We start from the raw sequence: 27218 nt of genomic DNA, 5'->3' as shown, positions 1-27218 counted from the left end.
TATTCTGCTCTAACTGTATCACACCCATTTTAATAAACACACTTGGCAAAGCAGTGTTAAATGTGTGTACTTTACCTTTTGTCCGATCAACAACCACAGAGCTCTATTCCAGTGGCCAAGTTTCAGGCTAATGTATACACCGCAACATAAAAGCTGATAAGTTTTGGTATTTATCAAAGTCAGCAACATATTAGCAGAATTTTAATGATTAATTAATTGGGGTCAAGATACTGCTGGATGTGTGCACACTGGATGCTCCTTCTTTTCTGTTTAATGGCTGTTATGCACTAATTTAACTAGTGAAAAATCTCAGGATTGAATTGGGGGGGGATTCCAATTATATAACACCCCCCCCAAGTCCTTCATCAAATGTTAGTAATTTGTGACCAAAAGGATACAAAAAATAGGGTAATATTAGCTTCATTTAACTCGCCTCAGTTAATTTTAAAGTTAATCTAAATCCATTTTTAATCTTAACCCAGCTTCTCTTTTTTACCATCAAATACTTGAAACAGGTCTCCAGATACATAGAACAGAATAAACAGAACAGAATAACAGTATTGGAAGGGACCCCTTGTAGGTGATCTAGTCCAACCCCCCCACCCAAGCAGGAGACCCTACACCATTTTCAACAAATGGCAGTCCAGTCTCTTCTTGAAAGCCTCCAGGGATGAAGCTCCCACAACTTCTGAAGGCAATTTCTGTTCCATTGGTTGATTGTTCTCACTGTCCGAAAATTTCTCCTTATTTCTAGGTTGAATCTCTCCTTGGTCAGTTTCCATCCATTATTCCTTGTCTGGCCAAAGCGCCTTTCCAGGTGCTTTGGAAAAGAGCTTGACCCCCTCCTCTCTGTGTCAGCCCCACAAATATTGGAACACTGCTGTCATATCTCCCCTGGTCCTTCCCTTCACTAGTCTAGCCATGCCCAATTCCTGTAACCATGCATGCTTTAGCCTCCACTCCTCTAATGATCTTTGTTGCTCTTCTCTGCACTCTTTCTAGAGTCTCATCATCTTTTTTATACACACTCCATAGCCAACTGGAATTTTGAGTTGCCTAGGTTAAAACCAAAACACTGGATAAGATAGATCACCAACGTAATCCAGTCAAGCCTCAAATGCTCCCTGAGCCGATGTTTTTCAAACCTGGAAACTTCTAAGACGTGTGGACTTCAACTCCTACAATTCCCCAAACGGGAAGAGATCCTGAAGCCAGAATTGAAATCCATACATTTTAAAAATTGCCAGGTTTATAAAACACTGACCTCGCGGGCGTCTCATGCTAGTCACGCCCACGCCTGGTTTAGCGAAGGGCGGGAAAAAGTCCCGATATGTCACATGACGACGCCGTGAGTTTGACATTCCTGACCTAGATGATTCATTCTCACCAAGAAAGACTATAATTAACTCTACTGAGTTCAGCAAGCTTTTTTTTTTAAAAAAAACAACCACTGCTATCACAGATACAAAGATGCACTACATAACTGCCTGCATCACTGAGTAGAATCTGCACCCGTTTCTAATTACGTACCATATTTTTCGGAGTATAAGACGCACCAAGATTTTGAAGAGACAAATTTTTTTTAAAAAAGTTTTTGCACTCTGCAGACCTCCCCAAAACGGCTCGTTTTTTTGTCAAAAAAAAGAGAGAGCATGTATAGCCTTTAGGAGGCTTATAGAATACTTCTGGGGGCCCATTTTTCGCTCATTTTTCCCCTCCCCGGCCCCCAGAAGCACTCTGTAAGCCTCCCAAACCTTCTGCAGGACCATTTTTGCAAAGGGGGAAAGGGTTTCGGGAGCCAAAAATGCTGTATTCAGTTTATAAGATGCACCCAGATTTTCACCCTCTTTTTTTAAGGGAAAAAGGTGCGCCTTATACTCCGAAAAATACGGTAACTGGACCTCCAATCTCTCCTTATTGCTGTGCAAATCAAAGTGGTAGAAATGGGGCAGCCAGATTGGGACTTCAGGAAGAATGGATAGGAATATCCCAAAGGTGCTTTTTCAAGAGCTGAGAGCTGAAGAAGCTTCTTGGATGAAAAGCGAAACGTCTTCAAAGAAAGGGGGGAAAAAAACCCCAGAAAGTCCAGTTGCCTCTTGGAAAAGCACCTTTAAGATAACCACGACCTAGATGACTGCGAATCTCCAGAGACAATAGATAGGAATCAGACTCAGGCAGGGGGTACTACAGATCTGGGCGATAAAGGTTTTTTTTCCCGCCCCTTCCTCAGCATGATTGAGAAAACATTAAGTAGAGCATGTTGGTGGCCTAACCCAAAGATCACCCCAGTTCAATGATAAAAAGCCTGCTGAGATATGTGTGGCCTTTCACTCACTGCAGAAGAAGAGGTAGGATTTCTGATCCACTCCTGAGGCAGTAGGGGGTCTCCTTAGAAGAGACCCCAACGTCACCATCTCCGCTGGCGACAGAAAGATTCAACCGGCTACGTGAAACAAGTGGCAGTGGCAGAAAAATATCCATAGCTTGCTTTGTCAATACTATTGCTGTTGCCCAAATAGGCCTCTGGGTACTATCGTTAAGAACGGAGAATATTTGTAGCTCAAAGTTGACATGGTGGGTCTTTGGTGCTCTCTGAGATTGTTTGTTTTCTTGCAAACATTTCATTACCCAACTAGGTACTGTGTTTTCCCCAAAAATAAGACAGGGTCTTATTTTCTTTCGACCCCTGAAATAAGCACTTGATCGTGTTTTCGTGGAGGTCTTATTATTTTTGAGGTGCAGGAGGCGGCAAGCGTGGTCACCTCTGTGTTGCAATGTTTTCAGGGAGGGTTTATTTTAGCGCATGTTCTCAAAAGCCCGATTGGGCTTATTATCTGGGGAGGACTTATTTTCAGGGAAACAGGGTAACATCAGTGCCTAGGAAGCAAGCTCAGAGAGCACCGAGGGCCCCCAAAGGTCTCTGGGTACATGCAGAGGAGTTTAAAAAACAATGAAACTATGAAGTGCCCAAATCTTCCTCCTTCAGCAACCAATCCCAAACCTACTAATCCCAGGTTCCCTCCCACGTTATTCACTCTCCAATTTCAAACTACTTGGCATCTTTTTGAGAGCTGGGATTAAAGTGGCCATAAACACACACACCCTTTTGCATTATCGTGTCAGCCAAAACTGTCTCCCACTTCCTCTTCACTCAGGATCTCCAAGCCGTTTTATTTGAACACACACTACCAAGCCTTCTCTTAAAAGTGGGAAAATATTGTTCTCTTCTTTAGCTAAACACATAACACACAAGAAGACAGAGCAAGGAAGAAACAAAACCACAACCAAGCCAAGCGTTTGAAACTGCTGACCAACCAATCCAAAATTAGGTAGGAGACATATTTGTGAGTTTCAGGGCAACCAAGTGTCACTCAGAACAGAAAAATATTATGCTGACCCATTTAATTTTGCTTCTACTACTTCACCGGAAGGGAGTGTTACTGCATTTCTTGTGTAACACACTCCTTCTGTATCTGAAAATGTTAATAAGCTATTTTTTTATCACCTTCAGTTAATCTTATAGATGATGTTTTGAAGGACGGGACTACTTAAATAGTCCAATTCCAACCCAAATGGAATAATCCAGAAAGAGATATATGCAGTGTAGATTCAGGCACTCTTATGTTCTCTTTATCAGGTCCAGTTAGCTCTCACAGCCAAGGGCTAGAAATGCAATCTGCAATCCAAATTCTTTGTAGAGCACAAGACTGAAGAAGTCAACCAAAGGGTTTATCTCTGCGTCTTGTGAGAATGTTCAAACTTCCCACCAACATAATCACAGGTAATTAAATCTCCGGATACCTGACTTGGCTTGGTATTAATATCCAAGGGGGGGAAAAAAGTTGAATTCAATCCACCACATCTGATACTGTCCGAAGTGGTTCCAAGAAAATCGCCATTATCCATAGAATGCGGACTGAGGTGTACCACAGTTCGATCTTGTTGATTATACACGCACTGCCAAGCAGAAACAACCTTGGGTCTACAGCTCCAAACAGCGTAAGGAATTCCAGATTCTAGAAACCAGCAATCTGAGATAAGACATCCAGTATGAACATACCAAAAGGAAGCATGAAAATATGCCGGAATCATCAATTCTGATCCTGACAAGGAGCGGTGTTCATTTTTGGGGAATCGTTTATCTGGTCTTCGGCAGTTGAGTTGTCCTCCAAAACGGATTTTATATCTGCAGCCAGAATAGGAAGTCGATCGCCACAATTACTGTTCCGGACACATCGATAGAGATCTCTGCAAGAAGCAAAGAGAGGTCATGACCCCCAAGGGATACATTCATAGGCACTTGAATGTAGCCCTAGATATAGGTCAGCAACACGCAGCTCTGGAGCCACATGTGGCTCTTTCATCCGCCTGCTGTGGCTCCTATCGTTAGTCGGCACCACAATTTTGAGAGGAGCTTCCAGTTACCTGGTTGGTGGTGGTGGTGGTGGTGGTGGTGGTGAGGAGGTAAAGCAGGGCGCACCAGGAGACTCTATGGCAAGAGGCACATTTTCCTGTCAGCTCCACAATTGATAGGGCTTTTGTTTAGGACAGGTAGAGGAAAAAAAGACGCCACACTAGGAGGAGACTCTATGGTGGGGAAACTGGATTTCTGGCCTGCTCCAGAATTGAACGGGGGGCTTCTGGTTAGGACCTTTGGGGCTCTTTGAGTGTTTAAGGTTGCCGACCCCTGATCTAGCGCTACCCCCTTAATTTTGGGTTTCAGGGAGTGGAGCCTGGACCTAGGGCTTCTTATGCCTCCAGGGGAAATCGAGTACCTGCTATGTTTCTTTGATGTCACAACGGCATGTTGAAGGGTGCCATCAGTGCAACACAGGTGCACATGGACGTGGTGCTTGCGGCAAAGGACAGGCTGGGTGATGCGAGGCCAGGGCTCCATCGACTCCCCTGATCCCCGGGCCAGGATCAAGAAAGAAAATCTCTCGATTTTGTGTGGAGGATTCTAGAGAGAGAGAGAGAGACACACACACACGCACATAGGAGAGAATGATCTTAGAAAGTTAGGCCTTCTTCTCACAATCCAGGGAAGGAAAGCTAGCAGAAACATTAGGTAAAGGTTCCCCTGCTCATGCGTGCTATTCGTTCCCAACTCTAGGGGGCAGTGCTCATCTCCGTTTCAAAGCCGAAGAGCCAGCGCTGTCCGAAAACGTCTCTGTGGTCATGTGGCCGGCATGACTAAATGCCGAAGGTGCACGGAACGCTGTTACCTTCCCATCAAAGGTGGTTCCTATTTTTCTACTTGCATTTTTTATGTGCTTTCGAATGGCTAAGTTGGCAGAAGCTGGGACAAGTAACGGGAGCTCACTCTGTTACGCGGCGCTAGGGATTTGAACCGCTGAACTGCCAACCTTTCTGATCGACAAGCTCAGCGCCTTAGCCACTGAGCCACCGCGTCCCTTTTAGAAACAATTGCTGATGCCATATTTTCCAGAAACAACAACATATAAATTCTAATTGAAACTGTGTAAAATGTAAAATCGGGGGGGGGGGGGGGGGGGCGGAGAAGAGGGATATGGGATATGGGGGTAGGGTAGGGATTGGGAAGCCTCCCCAGAAAGTTTGACTTCCATCTGTAAGCCAACAAAAAAAAAATCTGGCCAGGGCAACAGGCCTTGGGATGCATTGTTAGGAATCCTGTAGCAATCTCTCATTTCTTTTATCTCAAGGTTTGTAGTCAGTCTTCACTATAATTTTGTCAGGGTAATGGAAGTTTTAATAGCTGACCAGCTGCTGCTTGTAAACCAAGATGATGTGTCAGCAGGGTTACTGCTACTTTAAGAAGCTGTCTATATAAGAGCCCATGTGAGGGTGCCTCTCTCTCGTGTATTATCTTCATAGTAGTTCTCCTCCGTGTAGAGTTGGAGACTGATTGCTTGCCTAGCCGTGCCTAGAAACTTGTACGTATATAAATATGTCCTGTATGCCTTGTATATAGAAGTCTTGTATATAAACCACTGTTTGTAAGACAAACCTCTGTATTTTGTTCATGGATTGTCTCAAAATAGTAGACACGCTGTGCACGCTCTGACATAATTGTATGAGAGATTTACACACAGCAACAACTCTCCACTTTCCAAGCCAGGATGGCTTCCATTGCAAGGGAATTGTAACGCAATCCATCTAGGTTAGAGAAAGCTGATTAAAGCCCCTTGGTCTTTCCGCATTTATAGCCATTGACTAAGATGGGTGGCCAAAAACATTAAACAAATAAACAAGGGTGCAAAATGGTTCAATTTATCTCCAGAACTCAGAAATATTCTCAAAGTAGGCTGATGTGTGATTTTTTTTTTTGTGGTGCAGTGGTTAGAATGAAGCATTGCAGGCTAATTCTGCCGATTGCCAGGAGTTCGATCCTGATCAGCTCAAAGTTGACTTAGCCTTCCATCCTTCTGATGTCAGTAAAATGAAGACTCAGATTGTTGGGGACAATATGCTGACTCTGTAAACCATTTAGAGAGGGCTGTAAAAAACTATGGAGAGGTATATAAATCTGCTATTTTCTGGGTTGGTGCATGAACTATTCCTGGGGGCTTTCATCGCTCCGATCCAACAGAAAGAATAAGGTACAGGTAATCCTCATTTTTGTGACCACTCATTCAGCAGTAGTTTGAAGTTGAAGTTATGACAACAATGAAACAAGGAGACCGAGCTTGTGCTTAACGTTGTGGCCATCGCAGCATGCCTACGATCATATGATTGTGATTCAGGTGCTTAGCAAATGGCACACAATTACAAGAGCAAGGGGTTGGACTAGATGACCTCCAAGATCCTTTCCGACTCTGTTGCTTAAAAAAATTAAATTACAATATTTGCAGTGTCTCGCAGTCATGTGACTGCCATTTGGGACCTTCACTGACAGCAAAGTCAACGAGGAAACTGGCAAGAAGTAAAAGTTGCTTCAAAGTCACACTGCGTTTAAGGATTGCCTGTGATTTGCATAACGACCACAACCAGAACTGCCACCTTAAATTGTGATATTGTAATCACATGATTTTTTAAAAAAATATATATACAACTGGGTCACTGTGTCGAAGGAGTTCCCCGTCCCAATAATAGTGGTTAACTGAGGACTACCTGTACTCCAGAGCAGGGTCACAGTTTTCAAGTCTTTATGTATGTCAGTAATAATGATCAATTTAAAGGTAAAGGTTCCCTTTGCACATGTGTGCTAGTCGTTCCTGACTCTAGGGGGCGGTGCTCATCTCCGTTTCAAAGCCGAAGAGCCAGTGCTGTCCAAAGACATCTCCGTGGTCATACGGTTGACATGACTAAACGCCGAAGGCCACAGAATGCTCTTACCTTCCCACCAAAGGTTATATTTCACACATATCTCATATTCTTACCTCTTGGTAAATAAACTATAATTTGGGAATGAACTGGGAGGTGAATGAGTCATGTAGCTATGTCAAATAGTGCCAGAAATTGAACACATACTACTATCTGCTGATTCCTTGCTTTGCACCCAATCCATGTTACATGAATAAGTCCTGCATAAATATCAAATATTTATTGGGATTGCTGTGTTCTGAAGTTCTCCAAGCATGTTTAGGTGCGTCCATAATTCAGCCAATAATTATGGCCTTAACTCGTGCCGATATTGAGTTATTTTACGTTTTGTGTGTGTGCTAGTTTTATGTGTTAAGTGAGCGCCATAGTCATTAAGTGAATCCGTTGGGTCTAATTGATGTTTTCTGCTAAAAACTGGGTGCAAAGCAAGGAATCAGCAGATAGTAGTATGTGTTCAATTTCTGGCACTATTTGACATAGCTACATGACTCATTCACCTCCCAGTTCATTCCCAAATTATAGTTTATTTACCAAGAGGTAAGAATATGAGATATGTGTGAAATAGTAGTCTTAGCTGTATTGTTACGTAATTTATAGCACAATTAGTTTTCATTCCTGGGCCTTCCTACTTTGGTTTTTTACAAACCCTCCCACAGGAATACAATTTTAAGATTGTGTGAAGTCTGGAAAAAGGTAACGCTTTCCTGTTTGAACCAGCAGGCTGGATTTTCAGAAGATGCAGAACTAGGAAGTTGTAAAGTTTGTGGAGTATTGTGGAACACCCAGGCCAGGTCTTAACACATAAAAACTGAAAGTAAACACTGATTTACAACATATCTATATCTACACCCACACACACACGATTGTCAATATGGGCAAGAAGACAAAATACAGTCATGTGACTACGGGGGTGGGTGGGTGTTCGGAACACCAGGCCTTTCTTAAGAATCTTTGGAGAGGTCAGTTGTAACTTTGGATAGTCACTAAGCAACTGGTCATAAGTTGAGGAATATCTGTAGAAGGTTCCCACAGTTATGTAAGAATGCTAGAAGCACCATGCAAAGAAATAGAAGACAGAGACTTGATTTGGTCTGCTCAGACCCTATTAGTTCACCCAGATCTCTGCTGTAGTATCCGGGGTGGGTGGGTGGGTGGGCAGGACGACGCATTAAGCACACAGGTTTATCACCCCATCTCTTCCCAAGGGAAGACAAGCAGGCAGGCAGACTTACCCAAGACAAAGGCAGGGATTGATACTGCTGGAGGAAGTTGCACGGCAAAGGATTATCCCGTGACAATCGAGGGCAAGGCAAGTGGTGAGGACACTGGACAAGTAAAAGGAGAGAAGTCCATGGCTATTATGTTTTAGTAACCCTGAGCCTCGATGAACACAAGAATCCTCTTTTGTGCTTCAAGGTATTGTTTTTATACAATTTCTGTTCCTGCTCACCAATCAAGTATTGCAATGCTATGTTTTCTCCCACGCTCCATTTTGTTCCTGCATTAACATTTCTTCATCTTTAGGGTGCCAATAACAAAATAAGTTCTGGTCAAAAGCCAAGATTTGCATGTTTTCTGGGCTCACAATCAAAGATCTGGTTCAGAGTCAGAAAAGTAAGAATTCTGACTTTTTTAAAAAAAAAACCCTCCAGAAACAAATTAACAGAGTTGGAAGGGACCTTGTAGGTCATCTAGTCCAACCCCACCCCCCTGCCCAAACAGGAGACCCTTCAATATTCCTGAAAAATGGCAGTCCAATCTCTTCTTGAAAGCTTCCGGTGATGAAATCAGAAAATTTCACCTTATGTCCAGATTGAATCTCTCCTTTATCCAAGAGCAAAACAAGACTTTCTTGAAGTCCAACACAGCAGATGAGACATTTTTACATTCTAATGTAGCTTTGGTCAATGTAACTCTGGATATAATTCAGTACTTACCGGAGCAAAAACATGAGCTTCTTCATTTATTTTTTCTGCCTCCTGAGAACCAAATGAAAAAAGCTTCAATCAGTAAAAATTGTGACCTCCACAATTTTCTATTAGCTTAAAATGGAAGCTCATAGACTATGATATGCGATTTTTGAGTGACCTCTACAACTTATTCAGAGCCTGGAGGATAAACAGAGACGGAAACAAAACAAATTATTTGTTGTTGCCCGTCAGCAGAGCTGGCAGCAGATTCGGACAGTGAGGAGGTTGGGAGGAACATGGGCCAGTCCTGGAGTCTGGGGAAGGCTCTGATGAGGGCTTTGTGTCGGAGGCAGAGAGGGGGCCAGAGCCGTATGCCAGTTATCATCTGCCTTCAGAGTCGGACATCAGTGAGGCAGACGAACAGCTGGAGCCTGTTCCCAGTGTGCGCATGCGCAGAGTTGCCAGACGAAGGGAATAGCTAAAGAAAAGGGGTCAACTTGGGAGTAAGGCCACAGGTGGACGATGAAGGGCCCCTCCCAGAGGGAATAAAAGAGGAGCGAAAGGGGAGTGGAGTTTGCAGGACACAATTTGTTTGATTAATTGGTTTGACTCTCCGAGACTCCTTGCCAAGTTTTGCAGATATCAACCTGGCAGCTCTCCAAGCTAGATAAGGTCTGTGACTGTAAATCCTCCCTTGAAGGACTTTGCTGGATGTGAATGAGCAGAATTCGCAGCAAATTGATAAAAGGGCTTTTTGTCAGGACCAGAGTTCGCTCCATGCTCTTGGGAAGCCTCAGTCTGGAACATTATTTGGGAAAGTAACATTTAAATGAAATCAAGACTGCAGAAAAACAACAACCATCCCTTCAAGTGTGGTGGTGGTGGTGGTGGGGAACCTGAAAGCTCACACCTTACGCTCACTTCAGAATAGAGGTAACTCTCCCTGCAATTAGGGTAGGAGAGAATAATCCATTCACTGCTTAATGAAATCAGATTTGGAGAACCTGTATGAGCATGTAGGTGTAAAGAAGAAGTGGAACAATTAAATGACACCTGCAATGCATGTGGGAGAGAACCAAAATCCAGATACTTATTAATTGTATCTGCGCTTTCAAAGAAACTTGGCAAAGCACATGAAATTATCCCCAACTTAAGAACCATCTAATGAGACATATCTGATGCACGATCTTTCTTTCACCATCATTTTGCCACCTCCCCCTCCCTCTTTTAAGCAGGCCATTAACTGAAGAAAGGTGACTCACCTTCAAAATGACATCTCGGGCCTCCATGAGCATCTGATGGCCTTCCTTGGTTCCATTTTCAACCAGAACCTAGAAAAGGATATAAAACGGAGGAGGAGGGGTAGACTATAAGGAGGACCTGCAACTCAGGTTGTCACTCCAGCATTTAACACTTTAAAAATAAAAAAAATCCTGACCTTTTTTCCCATACTGGTCTCCTTCTTCAAGTACTGAGAAGACACCTTCTTTCATGCAGTCAAAGACAGAGTACCATTGGTGGGATTCAGCCGGTTTGGGAGAACCGGTTGTTAAACTGCTGGCTGGTCCCGCCCCTTCCTGCCTCGCCCCTTTCAGGAGATCCCGCGCCCCATTTTGGCTCCCAGGTAAGTGCAGGGAGGCCTACTAGGCCCAAAACAGGGTGTGTGCGGTATCTCCCCTCACGACCCGTTTTTGATCCTTGTGGTAGCAGGGAGGCCTACTAGGCCCAAAACGGGGCACAGGGGGGAGGCTCCCCTTCGGGGCCCGTATTTGCGCCCAGGGGGTGCAGGAGGTCAAGTGCTGCCTGTCAGACCCCATGGCCATGCCCACCATGGCTACCCCCACCCACCTGGCCATTAGGGCAGAGAAGTGGTTGTGAAATTATTTGATCCCATCCTTGCAGAGTACCATTGGTCCTTGCCTCTTTGAGAAAGGCAGATCAGGGTGTGTGTGTGTGTGTGTGTTGTGTTGTGTCGATTTCTTGTTCCAAGGCTATACATAGGATAAATTAAATCCTTTTTATCACATAAATCTGTTTTAACAAGAATGAGGACTCCAATAAAGTGGATAAAAGGTTCAGAGAAGGGCAATTAAGAGGGCTAAGGGGGCTGAAGCAGCTTTCAGGCAGCACCATCAGATGGTGCAACCACCATCTAAAGAATGGGCAAATTTCCTGCAGCCGGTAACACTCAGCAGAATGCAAAAAGAGTGCTTAAGGGCGATCCACGATCCACAGGCTGCTATCTCTCAACCCAAAGAAGTTTTCAAAAGAAAAGTTTGAAAAGTTTTCATGTGAACCAGGCAGTTTCAAGGCAGAGCAGAGAGTGGCCATCTCGCATCAACGGACTGAATCCATCCAGGCAATTCAGTGCATGTCCCTTACCAGAAAGTTGTTGGTTTTTTTCCATAGGTTTTTCACTGTTGCCTTCCTCTGAGCATAGGTTGGCAGGTCATTGAGAGAGAAAGCGGATACTGTGAGGTCAAACGTCATCTGTGGAAGGGAAGGTGAAAATGGAAATTAAACTATTCTCCAATTACAAAGTCTGTCTGAGAAAGCCAATTGGTAGAAATCAAGAGTACTTGGCTTCGAAAGTTGAAATCTTGGCCAAATATGACATGCTCTCTTTATCCGTACATCTCCCAGGCCTAACATGAGGATCCAGTTGGACAAATATATCTCTCTATATAAAAATGGCTGTATGTGTGTATGTTCCAGCATAACTCTAGAATGCCTCAAGCAATTTCAACCAAACTTGGTACACAGATGACTTACTCTCTGGAGAAAAATACAGTGGGGGGTAAGACATTCATAACACCCCTTGGGATGTGTATTCTGTTAAGATGCAGCCTGTTGTGCCTTTAAATGGCTTCTACTGTACTGCGGTAAAATGGCTATTATACAGTGCAGTGGAGTTGCCACAGTACTCCACAAGGGGGCTCCCTCTGGTAAGGGGGAAAATCCAACATTAGAAATTACATTTGGTCCGGACATTTTCCCCCTATAAATAAATACCCAGGCAATGCTGGGATATCAGCTAGTTTCTATTAAAAGAATCATCCTGGTAAGAGCTTCTCATTTTATTCAATCATTCTACATGTTGGCTGGTGAATTCTGGGAGTTGAATTCCACATATCTTAAAGTTGCCAAGTTTCAAAAAAACATTGCTGTAAATGATTGGTTATTGGAAAACTATTCCAACCATGAGGAAAAGTACAATTACCAATTCCCTTTCCTTTCTCATAATTTTTGCACTAACAAGTTTGCTATCAGACTCCATGCCTTAAATGGCTCTTCAGAATAACAGAGTTGGAAGGGACCTTGTAGGTCATCTAGTCCAACCCCGCACCCAAGCAGGAGACCCTACACCACTTCTAACAGATGGCAATTCAGTCTCTTCTTCCAATTGTACAACTATACAGGTGAAACTCAAAAAATTAGAATATCGTGCAAAAGTTCATTTATTTCAGTAATGCAACTTAAAAGGTGAAGCTAATATATGAGATAGACTCATTACATGCAAAGCAAGATAGTTCAAGCTAGTTCAAAGTGATTTGGACTTTGGACCACTGTGCTTCATTAAGACTAGGGTCAACGCAGCCGTCTACCAGGAGATTTTGAAGCACTTCATGCTTCCTTCCGCAGACGAGCTTTATGGGGATGCTGACTTAATTTTCCAGCAGGACTTGGCACCTGCCCACACTGCCAAAAGCACCAACACCTGGTTCAATGACTGTTGGATTATTGTGCTTGATTGGCCAGCAAACTCGCCTGACCTGAAACCCATAGAGAATCTATGGGGCATTGCCAAGAGAAAGATGAGAGACATGAGACCGAACAATACAGAAGAGCTGAAGACCGCTACTGAAGCATCCTGGTCTTCCATATCACCTCAGCAGTGCCACAGGCTGATAGCTTCCATGCCACGCCGCATTGAGGCAGTAATTGCTGCAAAAGGGGCCCAAACCAAGTACTGAGTACATATGCATGCTTATACTTTTCAGAGGTCCGATATTGCTCTATGTACAATCCTTGTTTTATTGATTGCATGTAATATTCTAATTTTCTGAGATGGCGGATTTGGGGTTTTCATGAGCTGTACGCCATAATCATCACAATTATGACAAATCACGGCTTGAACTATCTTGCTTTGCATGTAATGAATCTATCTCATATATTAGTTTCACCTTTTAAGTTGCAAAATGAACTTTTGCACGATATTCTAATTTTTCGAGTTTCATCTGTATGTACGTACACAGAAACATAAAATATATAATTGTAGATATATTTACTTAAAATATTTATGAGGTAAGTATATCTACATATATTGGGAAACAGAGCTCTCTTTTATATACTGCATAGGAGTCCTTTTTTCTTAAATCGAAGCCAAATGAATAGTTTCTAACATTTTATAATACTATCGTAAAACTTTCCAGCCTATAAATTAATGCGCCCAAAGTAGATCAGTTTCAATTCCTCAAGCCACAATGGAATCAGGCGGAGTTTGTAAACAAGTCAGTAAAGTAAATTCTTGTGAGAGTGCTAGAAAGATTCCACAGGGAAAATGTTGCACTGAATATCCTCAACCCATAGATCAACAGAGCTCTCAAGAGTTGGCATGTTACATTCATGAAGTCTTCAGGGACTCAAGTCTCTTTGGAATGCAGCTATGTGAATTGTGCGTACCTTTGGCCCAACAGGGGGAAATTGCCTGAAGTATACCCCAGGAAAGCAAAGCTCTTTGGATTCAGAGATGCCTAGGAAGAAAACAGACAACAGGTAAATCCATAGAGAAAGGGGCCTGTTAATGGGAGAGAGGTGGAAATTCAACAGATGACCCTGAAGGGGACACAGGGGAACCACAAGTGAAGGAGGTACAGGTGTATGATTGTCAGGAAGAGAACAGTGATGAGCAATCACCTTTGGGGCCTAATTGAAAGGAAGTTTATCTGCCGGTCTAAAAATTAAAAAGGAAAACACTTTCGGTTGGAAAAAAGACAGCCTCAGGCACCATCTCACCTTGCATCAGCTTCTCTGCCAGGGTCAGCATGGGGACAGAGCAATCAATATTCATGTATTCTTTCAAGCTTTTGCCCCAGATGCTATGGGCTGCCCTAAGGTGTAGAAAAAAGCAAAATAGATTAGATAGATGATAGATGATAGATAGATAGATAGATAGATAGATAGATAGATAGATAGATAGAATAGATAGGAGATAAATAGCATAGATAGGAAGGAGGGAGGGCGGGAGATAGCATAGATAGGATAGATAGGTAGGTGGGTGGGTGGGTGGGTGGGTGGGTGGGTGGGTAGGTGGGTAGGTAGGTAGGTAGATGATAGATAGATAGATAGATAGATAGATAGATAGATAGATAGATAGATAGATAGCATAGATAGGAAGGAGGGAGGGAGGGAGGCAGGGGGATAGCATAGATAGGATAGATAGATAGGTAGGTAGGTAGGTAGGTAGGTAGATAGATAGAAAAGATGGAAGAATAAATAGGGAAGATGGATGGATAGATAGAATGGATGGATGGATGATGATACCGTTTCCCTGAAAATAAGACCTCCTCGGATAATGAGCCCCATTGGGCTTTTGAGCGCATGCGCTAAAATAAGCCCTCCCCGAAAATATTGCAACACAGCAGCAGCCATGAGGTGACTATGCTCAATGCCTCCTGCACCTCAAAAATAATAAGACCTTATTATTAATAAGACCTTATAAATAAGCCAAGCGCTTATTTCGAGGGGTCAAAACAAAATAAGACCCTGTCTTAATTTTCAGGGAAAAACCGTAATGTTATAAATATGAAGACACATTACCTCCACATCCCCCACCAGATCCACTTCTGTTGGCTTCCCCCAGTGGAAAGCCATTCCTGTCACAAGGATACTGCTTGAATCTCTTTTGTCGCTAGCCTTGTCTTCCTTGACTTATACTGACTATGGAGACCTGGCTGAAAGATTTTCCCCTATTTTGTAAACATTTCTACACAGGATCCTCTTCAAAATAGGTGGGGAGCTCCATTCCCAGAATCTCGCCATTTAGGAAAACTAACCCAAACTTGCCCAGTTCGCATGTGCAACGGCTAACTTGGCAGCGTTCATCCCCTTCAAAAATGTTACGGTGAAACCATAGCCAACGAAAGATCGCCTTCCCCTCTCTTCCCCTTGTTTTAGGGACTCCCTCCCTCTAAGAGGGACATATGCCTCCCTTGCTGCTGCAGAGAAAGGCAGCTTCTCCTCCCTTCCAAGGGGATTCTCACCAGCTGACAGCACCGGTACCCGAGCCGAAATCCAGCAAAGTTTTGGGCTGGAAATCTGGGACTCGCTTCTGGATCTGAAGGGAACAAAGTTGCAGAGGAAAAGGGGTCATTTTCTCAGTTTGGAAGGACAGTATAATATTCGCCAAACTTAATAAGACATGATTTTTTTAAAAAATGACCTTATGTCAGTGATGGCTAACTTTTTTGTCGTCACGGGCCGAAAGCCCATACCCATAATGCAATGCATGGAGCAAGCGCACCCCTGTGCTCCTCCCGCCCCCAACGTTTGCACATGCGCCCCCCCCCCCGTGGCCCATTTTGCGCCTAGCAGGTCTCCCTGAAGTTTCCTGGAACAAAAAATTGGGTGCGGGACGTGGACCCGCCATGCATGTGTGTGTGACCCCCCCGCACGTGTCTCCCATGCACATCAGAGACCAAAACACCATCTGACCAGCGGGAGGTGCACACACATACATGATGGAGCTGAGCTGGGGCAACAGCTTGCTGTGCCCGCAGAGAGGGCTCTGCGTGCCACCTTTGGCACATGTGCCATAGGTTCATTATCACGGCCTTATGCTTTAAGTTTGGCAGAGATGCTACTTATGAGCTTATCTTCACTGACTTTCAAAAGAATAGTGGATGCTGCAGTACAGGCCCTGTTCACATCATCCCAATTTCAATTGCTAGAAACGAGCACCTACAGCTACCTGACAGGCTACCTGACATTCAAGGCCAAAACAACCAGTGGGGTATGGCTATATTTTGGGACTTCTGGACCTTACACCCAATGTAAAGGAACTGTCTCCTTTCCTATCACATTTATACAGCCGAGTATGAGGAAAAGTTACTCATCAGCTAAATTTAGTTCTGGAATATGAATACGTGTTTCAACAGTAGTTTTGGATTATCCTATTAAATGATTATTACTGCACAAAAGCCGATAATCAGTGGTTGGGCCCTAAAAATATCAACCTCTTTTTTTCCTAAAGAAGAAGATAAAGGAGAGACACGATCTAGAGCTAAGGAGAAAATTCCTAACAGTGAGAACAATCAACCAGTGGAACAAATTGCCTTCCGAAGTTGTGGGTTATCCGATCATTAGAAGCTTTTAAGAAGAGACTGGACAGAAGCAGTATAGGTCCCCTGTGTGAGCAGCGGGTTGGGCTAGATCAGTGGTGGGCAACCCGCGGCTCGCGAGCCACATGCGGCTCTTTACACCCTTTAATGCAGCTCTTCTGTGTGCCGGGTGCCCGCTCCCCTCCCTCCTCTCGGGCTTCGGAGGGAAGCTTCTGCAAAAGCCCGGGCGAGTGACAACAAGTTTCCACCGTTACGAAGTCTCCGAGGCTGTAATTTTCTGAGCTGTGCGCGCACGCCTGTTTTCCACGGCGTGGAGCAGCGGCGAGCGATGATTCCGGAGGCCATCAGTGGGGGGGCAGGGTCCTCCCTCGCGTTCCTCATCTTCCCGGATGGCCCCCGGAATCATCGCTCGCCGCGCAGAATCTTGCCGCTGCTCTACACCGTGGAAAACAGGCGCGCGCGCACAGCTCAGAAAATTACAGCCTCGGAGACTTCGTAACGGCAGGAACTTGTTGTCACTCGCCCGGGCTTTTGCAGAAGCTTCCCTCCGAAGCGTTCCGAGGGAGGAAGGGCCAGTTGGGAAAGGGGCTTTGCTCCTGCTCCGGGTTGTAAGCTTCCCTCCAAAGTCTTGGGATGTTCTGAGGAGCCCCCCAAGGCAAAACGCTGCTGCCAGGTAGTTAAAAGTACCTCTCTGATTCTGTCAGACTCTGTCAGTCTCTCTCTGATTCCCTCTCTCACTCCCTCTGTCTGTCTGTCTGTCTGTCTCACTCACACATACACACACACACTGTGGTCACCTTGTTGAGTGTTCCAATCACATTTGAAACACTCAACAACTGGCCTGCATTTATGGGATTTTGCAGCATTCTGTAGTCATAGGACCAATTTTGGTCCTATGACTGCAGAATGCTGCAAAATACAATAAATGCAGGCCAGTTGTTGAGTGTTTCAAATGTGATTGGAACACTCAACAAGGTGACCACAGTGTGTGTGTCTGTGTGTGTGAGTGAGACAGACAGACAGAGAGAGGGAGTGAGTGAGGGAATCAGAGAGAGACTGACAGACAGACACACACACACAGACAGAGAGAGACAGAGAGGGGGAGGGAGGGAGATAAAGATAGACAGACAGAGATAGAGACACACACAGAGTGAGTGATTAAGTGAATGAGTGAGAGACAGACACACCCACATACACAGAGTGACAGAGAGAGAGGAAGGGAGGGGAGAGAGACAGAGGGAGAGACAGAGACAGACACACACACACACAGAGTGAGTGAGAGACAGACAGACACACACACACACAGAGTGACAGAGATGGGGGAGGGAGGGAGAGAGAGACAAAGAGCCAGAGAGAGAGAGAGAAAGAAAAAGAAAAAAAGAAAGAAAGTGGGAGAGAGAGATGAAATTAAAAACAACAACATACAAACCTGACTTACTCAAACTATCCAAGGAAATGCAAGGCCAATGTTCACATTAGTGGTTGTGACTTTGTCAGTCAATGTCAGGATGTAATTTTCTCTACATTGTAAGGCAAATTTTACGGAATTTAACGTTATCGATAAATAATATCGTTCTAAAGTTTTTGTTTTATTAGTTGTGTTATTTGTATCCTCCCGACCTATGTGGATACTTGCATGCAGAATATTCTCAATAAAAACTTATTGAAACTAAAAACAGGATGGTACACTATGTATTTTCGGTTTTAAAAATGTGGCTCTCAAAATAAATTTCAATCGTGGTTTTGGCGAGATTTGGCTCAGTTGAAAAAAAAGGTTGCCCACCACTGGGCTAGATGACCTTCCAACTCTGTTACTGTCGCTGTTACAAAGCTGAGTTAAATATTCAAGTCCAGAAGAGTGACAGGATTCTAAGCCTGCTGTTATCACCATGCTCCCTCCATGAAGCCCTGCTGGATTGCTTTCCCTGCGCTATCTTGCCACTGCACCCCGGAAGTTACACCTGCAACTTACTTCGTGGAAAGCTCGGCTCACTGCTGCATAGTTTGCATCCATCCGGCTGACCATGTACAGAAAGCTGAGCTCTTCGGTATATCTCGAGAAGGAAAAAAATGCAATTGTGGTCAGTATATAAAAAGAGAAAGCTACACCAAACAACCCTCGCCCCACGGCTAAACCGAAGTCACCCAAAGTCATGAGAATAGCCACCATAAAGTGGAAGCAAAGAGCATACATATACACAGCATACAATGATGCAGCTCTCATTCTGATAATAAATATTTGGCTTTTCTCCCAGGCCTTGGGAGAGTGTTTTAGGAGGCCCTTCCATTTTTGTTTCATCATACATAGAAGAGGTTTGTATTTCTTTAAAGTGTAAACAGCCAAAAGTTCTTCTGAAATCAGGAAGAGCTTAAATCATCATCACAACACCAACACCCATAATAATAGGAAGGAATTATGTGAAAAGAACAGGGATGCGGTGGCTCAGTGGCTAAGATGCTGAGTTTGTCGATCAGAAAGGTTGGCAGTCCGGCGGTTCGAATCCCTAGCACCACATAATGGAGTGAGCTCCCGTTACTTGTCCCAGCTTCTGCCAACCTGGCAGTTAAAAAATAGGGGCCACTTTGGTGGGAAGGTAATAATGCACCTTCGGTATTTAGTCATGACCACTGAGACGTCTTCGGACAGTGCTGGCTCTTCAGCTTTGAAATAGAGATGAGCACCGCCCCCTAGAGTCGGGAATGACTAGCACATAAGTGTGAGGGGAACCTTTACCTTATACGAAAAGAAAAACTAACAGGACTTTATGATTCAAAGAGATTAAAACAAGTAGGTCAACTAAGTCTTCCTCCAGTAATCAGAATCTTGAATTATAAACACTCACTTCAATTCTTCCCAGTGGTAGGTTGATTTACGAATAACAGTCAAAACTTTTTGCTTCAGCTTCTCATCACTTTCATCTAGAGATCCACCTAAAAAAGATGTATGATAAAGTATACTAGTGTTATTGTTGCAATTATTACATTTTTATCTCACCCTTGTGAGATAATATACATCATCGCTCAATCTCCTATCAGCCTATCTACACAGTCAGCCCTGAGAAGTAGGATCAGTTAAGACACAGTGATCAATCCAAGACCATTCAGAGAAATGAGTTTTTTTGGAATTCCGGCCCCTTTATATTGCTGTCTTTGGAGAAAATCCTGATTGAAAAAATAAACTTTCGTAGAGAGTTTATTTTTATTTATTTGTTAAGAGTCACGTCCCACCTTTTCTGCAGGGCCTCAACAATTCCATAAGTGTCTTGACAGAGAGTAAATGGCCAAGATCTCCATGTATTTTGTCAAAGTGAAGAAAAAACTAACATTCTAATATTTAGTATTCTCTGGACTATAAGGATAAGTGCTTCTTTAAAACATGTTTTTACAAAGTCCTATACTTAGTGAGAAAATACTGTATTTTTCAGACTATAAGACAAACCTAGATTTAGAGGAATAAAAAAAGGAAAAAAATAAGTTTTTGGCCTCCGTGTTGTTTTCGCCCTCCCCAGCTCCCAGGAGCACTTTGCAGGCCAAAAACATGCCCATTTTTGCCCTCCTTCCTCCGTGCGTCCTGTTCTCGCCAAAAACACACCCATTTTTTCCTGCAGAATGCGTCTGACAGTTGGGAAGGGCGAAAACGCAACGCGCAGAGTGTTTGGGAGCCCCAAAATGGTCCCATATTCGGTTTATAAGTCGCAACAAAATTTTCACCGACTTTTAGCGGTGTGTGTGTGTCTCTTATACTCCGAAAAATACAGTAATTGATTACATAAATTGTGCAAAAAAATCTAAAATTTTCAGGGAATAATATTCTTTGGAATTACAGGTATCCACAACGTGCAGCCACTTGTTTAGTGACCGTTTGAAGTTAAAACAGCACTGAAAAAAGTGACTTTTCGCCCTTATGACCGTTGCAGCATCCCCATCCACAGGTTTGTGGTTAAAATTCGGGCACTTGGCAACTGGCATTTACGGTATTTAATGACAGTTGCACTGTCCCTTGGTCACGTAATCACCATCGGTAACCTTCCCAGCTGGTTTCTGACAAACAAAATCAATGGAAGAAGCCAGATGTGCTTAATGATCAAATGATTCCCTTAACAACTGTGCAAGGAAGGTCGTAAAATGAGGCAAAATTCCCTTAACAAATGTCTTGTGCAGCAACAGAAATCTGGGCTCAGTTGTGGTCATAGGCTTGGGACTACCTATATATATATATTTGGTGCATGGAATTTGACTGTTGGAAAACATAAACAGATTCTCTGCGCATGTTACTATGGCCAAAAAGCTAATATTGCAGCATTAGGAAGGTGAATGAATGAACCAGTTCCCTCAAAGGACTGAGGCCCTGATTGCACTTGCCACCTATCAGCTGGTTGTTTAGAGATGTAGCCTTTGTATAGGCAAGTAAAATGAAATACGAGACTCATTTATATAGAACTAGCTGATGTCTCGGCATTGCCCAGGAAAAGTCATCACTCACTGTGGTGAGAAGTAGAGACCTATTTGTCTTGGCCAACAGCCTGAGAAAAATTCTACAGGGAACAGCCTTTGAGGTGATTATCTGCATTAGCAGGCACCACCCCCGACAACTTGCCCTCTTTGCTTGAAGCTGAGGGCCTAGGGTTTTGTTTGTTTGTTTTTTAAGAACCAATCCCCCTAACTGGAGGGAGCCCCCTTGTGAAGTACTGTGAAGCCATTACCATGGCAACTCCATTGTGCTGTACAGTAGAAGCCATTTTAAGGCACAACAGGCTGTATCTTAACAGAATTTGAATCCAAAATGCACACCATCGCTCTGAAAAGTACTGTGACTCGACACTATAGATATAATTCATCCTTCAAGTTTCAGTTCTCCCAACTCTTCTTTTTAACTATCCTGTGTATTTCTGATATTGTACTTCAACCAAAATTAAAAAGTATGGTTGCTCCTGTTTTCTCTCTATCATCCATACCCCACTTTCACCTTTCTGTTGGATCAGGACTTCTGCATCCTTCCTCAGCTTCTGTTCCAGGAGTTGCGCTTTTTTCTGCAGATCTTTCAACTCTATCGGGCGTTTGCGGCTCCAGAGGTAGTTGCTAAAAGACTCGGATTTCTTCTTCACATCGCGTACGGGGGATTCTGGGAGAAAGAACAAAACTCATGAAAGAAATCAAAGGAAGTTTCATTGGGCTCTACAACAGCCATTGAATCTAAAAAGCATCCCAGAAGACAATGGTAAACCAATTCAATGTTGTTGGTAAAGAAACTATAGAGATAGATTTAAGTGGAAGAATAGAGAAATAATACTCTCCAAACTGAAAAACAAGTAGGATCACTGAATTCACCCTGTCATTTCTGTTTTAGGGACAGTACGGGTAGGACTTAATTGACCCTAGAATTATGGTTGTAATTGTACAGGTTTTTAAGCAGGTCAAGTCATCATGTGCCCAACCTGATTTTATGACCTTTTTTTGTGGCAGCACTTAAGGAAATCACCATGGTTGTTAATGGATCATGTCGGCAACAGACTTAACAGAAGTAAACACCAGTTTCTGGCAAACAAATATTGTAAATTTGGTCATGTGACTGTAGCATGCTGCAAACAGCCATAAATGTGGGCTGGTTGCCAAGCATCCAAAATGTAATCACATATGAAGAACGGTTGCAGGATTTGGGTTTGTCTAGTCTAGAGAAAAGAAAAACTAGGGGAGGACATGATAACTGTATTCCATATTTGAGAGGTTGTCACGAAGAGGAGAGGGTCAACTTATTTTCCAAAGCTTCAGAAGGCAAAACAATAAACAATGGATGGAAACTAACCAAGAAGAAAAGCAACCTGGAATTAAGAATAAACTTCCTAACAGTGAGGATAATTAACCGGTGGAACAGCTTGCTGTCAGAAGCTGTAGTTGCTTCATCCCTGGAGGTTTTTAAGAGACTGGATAGACACTTTTGTCTGAAATGATAAAGGGTCTCTTGCTTGAATAGGGGGTTGGAGATCCCTAAGGGACCTCCAAGATCACTTCCAGCTCTATTCTGAATGATTGATTGATGACTTCAGAGGTCATGGTTGGAACGTCAAATCTGACTGGTATATACTTTTGGGTTATGTACCATCATAACTTTGAACAGTTGCTAAGTAGCCGGTTGTAAATCTGGAATTACCTATAGCATACTTTCAACCAAGACACGGGGATCCATTGCCCTAGGTCAGCTGCAACGCACCAGTCAGCTGATTTTTGGCCTTCGAAGGGCATATGGAGAGCTGGAAGGGGCGAATTTCGCCCTCCCCTGGTTTCAGGAAAGCCTCCAGAACCTGGGGAGGGCGAAAAACGGGCCCAATGAGCTAACTGGAAGCTCAGAAATGGGCCATTTCCGGCTTCCGGAAGGGGGAGGCTGTTTTTGCCCTCCCCAGGCTTCAGGAGGGCGGGTGGGGGAGGTGTCTTGCATGCATGCGTGGGAGGGGCAATGGGGTTATGCACACATGTGCAGGGGCAAGCGGGGAGATTGGATTATGGGTGTGGGCATGTGCGCTATTGTGCGCACACACTTTCGACACCCGAGCCAAAAAAAGTTTAGCCATCACTGCAGTAGCTGATATGCTCAGACAACCCAAATCTTTAATACGTTTTACTCACGTGCTACCCAAAAGGTAACTGCTTGCACTAGCTCAGGTGGAAGCTTCACACATTTGAGATGGAGGATGCCTGGGTGTTTTCGGTGAGGAACGTTGTTCAGGAAATTTGAAGAATTGTCTACTTGAGAAACTTTGGGAACAATGGTCGCCAACCTCTGAGCAAGGAGAGAAGGAGGAAAAAAAATAGGGCAGAGTTTTACTATTTAATCGTAAGATTTGCAAATCCCAAAATGCCAAAAATCATGTAGGACTACAGGTAGTCCTCAACTTACAACCACAACTGAAACCCAAAATTTCTGCTGCTAAGCAAGATGTTTGTTAAGTGAGTTCTGCCCCATTTTATGTCCTTTCTTGCCACAGTTGTTTACGAATCACTGCAATTGTTTAGCAACACAGCTGTAAAATGAACCTGGGTTCCCCATTGACTTTGCTTGTTAGAACATTGCAAGTTATCACATGATTCTGGGACATCACAATCATCATAATATGAGCCAGTTGTCAGGGGGTCTGGATTTTGATCACATGACCACAAGGGTGCTACAATGGTGGTAAGTGTAAAAAATGTCATAAATCATTTTTTTCCCTAGTGCGGTTGTAACTTCAAATGATCACTAAATGAAAAGTTGTTAAGTCGAGGACTATCTGTACAAGGTTCTTTCTAAAGTACAGCTGTCACAAGAATGTAAAGGTTCCCGCACTTTTTATCGTATGTGGTGGACGTGCAACGAGGCAAAAAGATATTGAGAAATGATTCAATCATGGTTGGAACAAATGGTGGAAGACCAAATTTTGTTTAAACCAGATTTTTTTTCTCCTAGGCATAATACCGGAGGGGTTTAAGAAAGATGTACTTTAATTATACATGTACTAACTGCGGCGCGCATAACTTATGCGCAGTATTGGAAAAAAGAAAATACACCATCAGAGCTAGATGTAACTCAGAAAAGTGTTGGCCTGTGCGGAAGCAGATAGGCTCACTCTTGAACTTAAAAATAAAGGGGAATCAGAATATTTTGAAGTCTGGAACAGATTTTATGATTGGTATAAGACAAGGTGACAAGACTGGAACAAGCTGTATATATTGTGATTGGACAGAAGGATAGACAATGTATTAAGTAGGCTAATAGTTAATGGTTGAGACTAGTTGTATATAATGTGTATGTATGGTCACTTCGACTTTGCGGTACTGCATTGTTTTAAAGGTAAAACAATAAAAATATATATTGTTTTTTAAAAAAAGAATGTAAAGGTTCCCCTCGCACATATGTGCTAGTCGTTCCTGATTCTAGGGGGTGGTGCTCAGCTGTTTCAAAGCCAAGGAGCCAGTGCTGTCCAAAGACGTCTCCCTGGTCATGTGGCCGGCATCGCTAAATGCCGAAGGCGCATGGAACACTGTTACCTTCCCACCAAAGGTGGTTCCTATCTTTCTAGTTGCATTTTTACGTGCTTTCAAACTGCCAGGCTGGCAGAAGCTGGGACAAGTAACGGGAGCTCACTCTGTTACACGTCACTTGGGATTCAAACTGCCGACCTTTCTGATTGACAAGCTCAGCGTCTTAGCCCTACTCACAAGATGTAATTTTCTGACTTTCCAATGTGTCATTGGGCACACATGTTAACTTCTGCTACAATAGAAATAATTAAAAGTTACTATTTTGCACCTTTGAAATCACAACTAATACTGTACATGGTTCTAATGATGACCAGAGTATAACTGTATTCCTGAATTAAAACCAACTTAGCCACATTGCTATGTTTCTGGAACAGAAGCATCTTGTTCTCCTAAGAAATTGCTGTCCTGGAATAATTCTTATTTAACAGGCAAAAGAGTGGGGTAGCGTGAAAAATTGGAGCTGAAAATGGTTAATACCCAAATCCACATTAAGACTTCTGAAGTTCCTCCCTGAAAGCACTGATTGGCAAAATATTTGTTTAGAACATTTACTACAGCCTTCTTTTGGACCTTAAGCATTGATATCCTTCGAAATACCAGTGATTTTATTTTATCATTCCAAGTTACACAGCTGCTTATCTCAAATTCATGACACGGGGCAGCAAATACCAATCAAAATCTATGTAAAAATCTAGAACTATATAACACGTTGACCACCTTATTTTTTTTAAGAGGCTGCACCAACAATTCACTTTTATCAACTGAAGGATAAAAGTTAGTGTTAGGTTACGGTTGAAAACACAGATCAGTTTATTTATTTATATTTCATATTTCCTAACTGCCCATCTTCCTCAGATGCATGGCACATGACTAATTGCAAAAGAAAAGTAACATTAATACATAAGATCGCTTGTGGAAATATGAGATTAACATGCAGGTAGTTCTCGACTTGCAACAGTTCATTTAGTGACCGTTTGAAGTTAGAACATCAATGAAAAGTGTCTTATGACCGTTTTCACACTTACAACTGTCGTAGCATCCCTGTGGTCACATAATTTACCTATATTTGGATGCTTGACAACTGACTCACTTTTATGATGGTTGCAGTGTCCCGGGGGCATATGATCACCTCTTGTGACCTTCTGATAAGCAAAGTCAAGGAGGAAACAAGATTCTCACTTAGCTATAGCAAGAAAAGTCACAAATTGGGGCAAAACTCACTTAACAACATAAATGTTGGGGTCTATTGTGGCTATAAGTTGAGGAATACCTGTAATTAGCAGCTCCTACATTTTTTGTTAAACTTGAACCCTTTTTGACCACCCTCAATATCGTTCAGGCATTTATCTCTTCACTTATTTATACCCTGCCTTTATTTATACAAATAACTTAAGATGGCAAACATACCCAACACACCTTCCACCTCCTATTTTTCCCGTAACAACACTGTGAGGTGAGTTGGGCTGAGAGCGAGTGCGACTGGTCCCAAGTCAGCCAGCTGGCTTTCACCCTAAGGAGGGACTAGAACTCACGGTCACCCATTTTCTAGTAGTTCTCATGAAACTATTAATAATTATATTAAATAGAATAGAACAGAACAGAATTCTTTATTGGCCAAGTATGATTGAACACATGAGGAATTTGTGTTTGGTACATATGCTCTCAGTGTGCCTAAAGAAAAATAAAATAGAATAGATTCCTCAAGAATCATATGATACAATACTTAGTGATAGTCATAGGTTACTAATAAAAAATCATATTATACTAGGAAATAAATAAAACAATATAAATTGTAAAGATACCAGCAACTCGGTTTTGGTCATGAGTGGAGAGAGATAAGTACTAGGAAGGAAGAGAATAATAGTAATACACTTAGCACATTAATATCATTAATATTCTTAATATTAATTAATACAGTAATTAATATTAATTAATACATTAATATTAATACATTACTTAATACTTAATTATTAATTAATTGGTATTAATGCATTAATGCAGTCTTAGTATATTAATATCCCATCTTTTCTCTAAAAAGAAAAGTCTGAACCAGATTTCCATGGACGATTCGCTTTCAAATTCGCACCTTCATTGCAAGATGGACTAAAACACCCATCAGCCACAGCCTCGCCTTATCTCACTACATCGTTTTGCGGTAGAAATACCCGCACGGCGGATACCGCTTGTTCCCTTTAAAACGGTTATTACCTGCCCAGCCCTAATTAATTCCCTTTTAACGGTAATTTATCTGCACAGCCCTAATTAAGAGCTTTTGAATTAATTTGAGTTACATACATTCTCCTTTAATCCAGATTAAAACTCAGTGGAGCCCGCCCGCTCCTCCTTCACCCAACCAATTAATCAAAACGCAGAAGGACCAAACAGAGAGCGAGAGAAATACATATTTATATATTTTAAAAAGTCTCACTTTGACTATTAAAGAAGGAGTAAAGCCGGCGTGGGGACACGCTTTCCGTAAATGTTTCATTGCCGCCATCTTCAGCAGAAACCTGCTGCTCAGCGCGCAGGCGCAAAATTAGACCCGCCCCTCTGGACGACCCATCGCGGCCGCCATCTTGGGAAGGGATCGAAGAAAGACGCAGAAAGGCGTCTGCGCGTCTCTTTCGCTCGCGTTACCTTGCTACTTGTG

At 42.9% G+C, this 27218-nt stretch overlaps 1 protein-coding gene across 2 annotated transcripts; it reads right to left on the bottom strand.

Annotated features, from left to right (window-relative positions):
* Nucleotides 1-1642: 1642 nt before the first annotated feature.
* METTL17 (methyltransferase like 17) lies at nucleotides 1643-27218 on the bottom strand. Of its 2 annotated transcripts, none has more exons than XM_081970742.1 (14): nucleotides 26997-27218; nucleotides 23177-23330; nucleotides 21522-21677; nucleotides 19399-19486; nucleotides 18528-18609; nucleotides 15479-15552; nucleotides 14232-14326; nucleotides 13899-13969; nucleotides 11598-11705; nucleotides 10478-10546; nucleotides 9243-9284; nucleotides 8538-8630; nucleotides 4776-4960; nucleotides 1643-4248 (listed from the first exon to the last, which is right to left on the bottom strand). In XM_081970742.1, the coding sequence occupies exons 1-14, from the start codon at nucleotides 27063-27065 to the stop codon at nucleotides 4092-4094; spliced, it is 1443 nt and encodes a 480-aa protein (XP_081826868.1). In that variant the 5' UTR covers nucleotides 27066-27218; the 3' UTR covers nucleotides 1643-4091. The 2 variants fall into 2 exon arrangements, with proteins under 2 accessions (XP_081826868.1, XP_081826869.1); XM_081970743.1 differs by lacking the exon at nucleotides 26997-27218 and adding an exon at nucleotides 26655-26769.

This window comes from Natrix helvetica (genome assembly GCF_964273705.1).
Source record: "Natrix helvetica genome assembly, chromosome: Z".
In the NCBI taxonomy this organism is placed as follows: Eukaryota; Metazoa; Chordata; class Lepidosauria; order Squamata; family Natricidae; genus Natrix; species Natrix helvetica.
The sequence above is the reverse complement of the archived record's forward strand: the minus strand, read 5'-3'. Positions and strand labels throughout refer to the sequence as shown.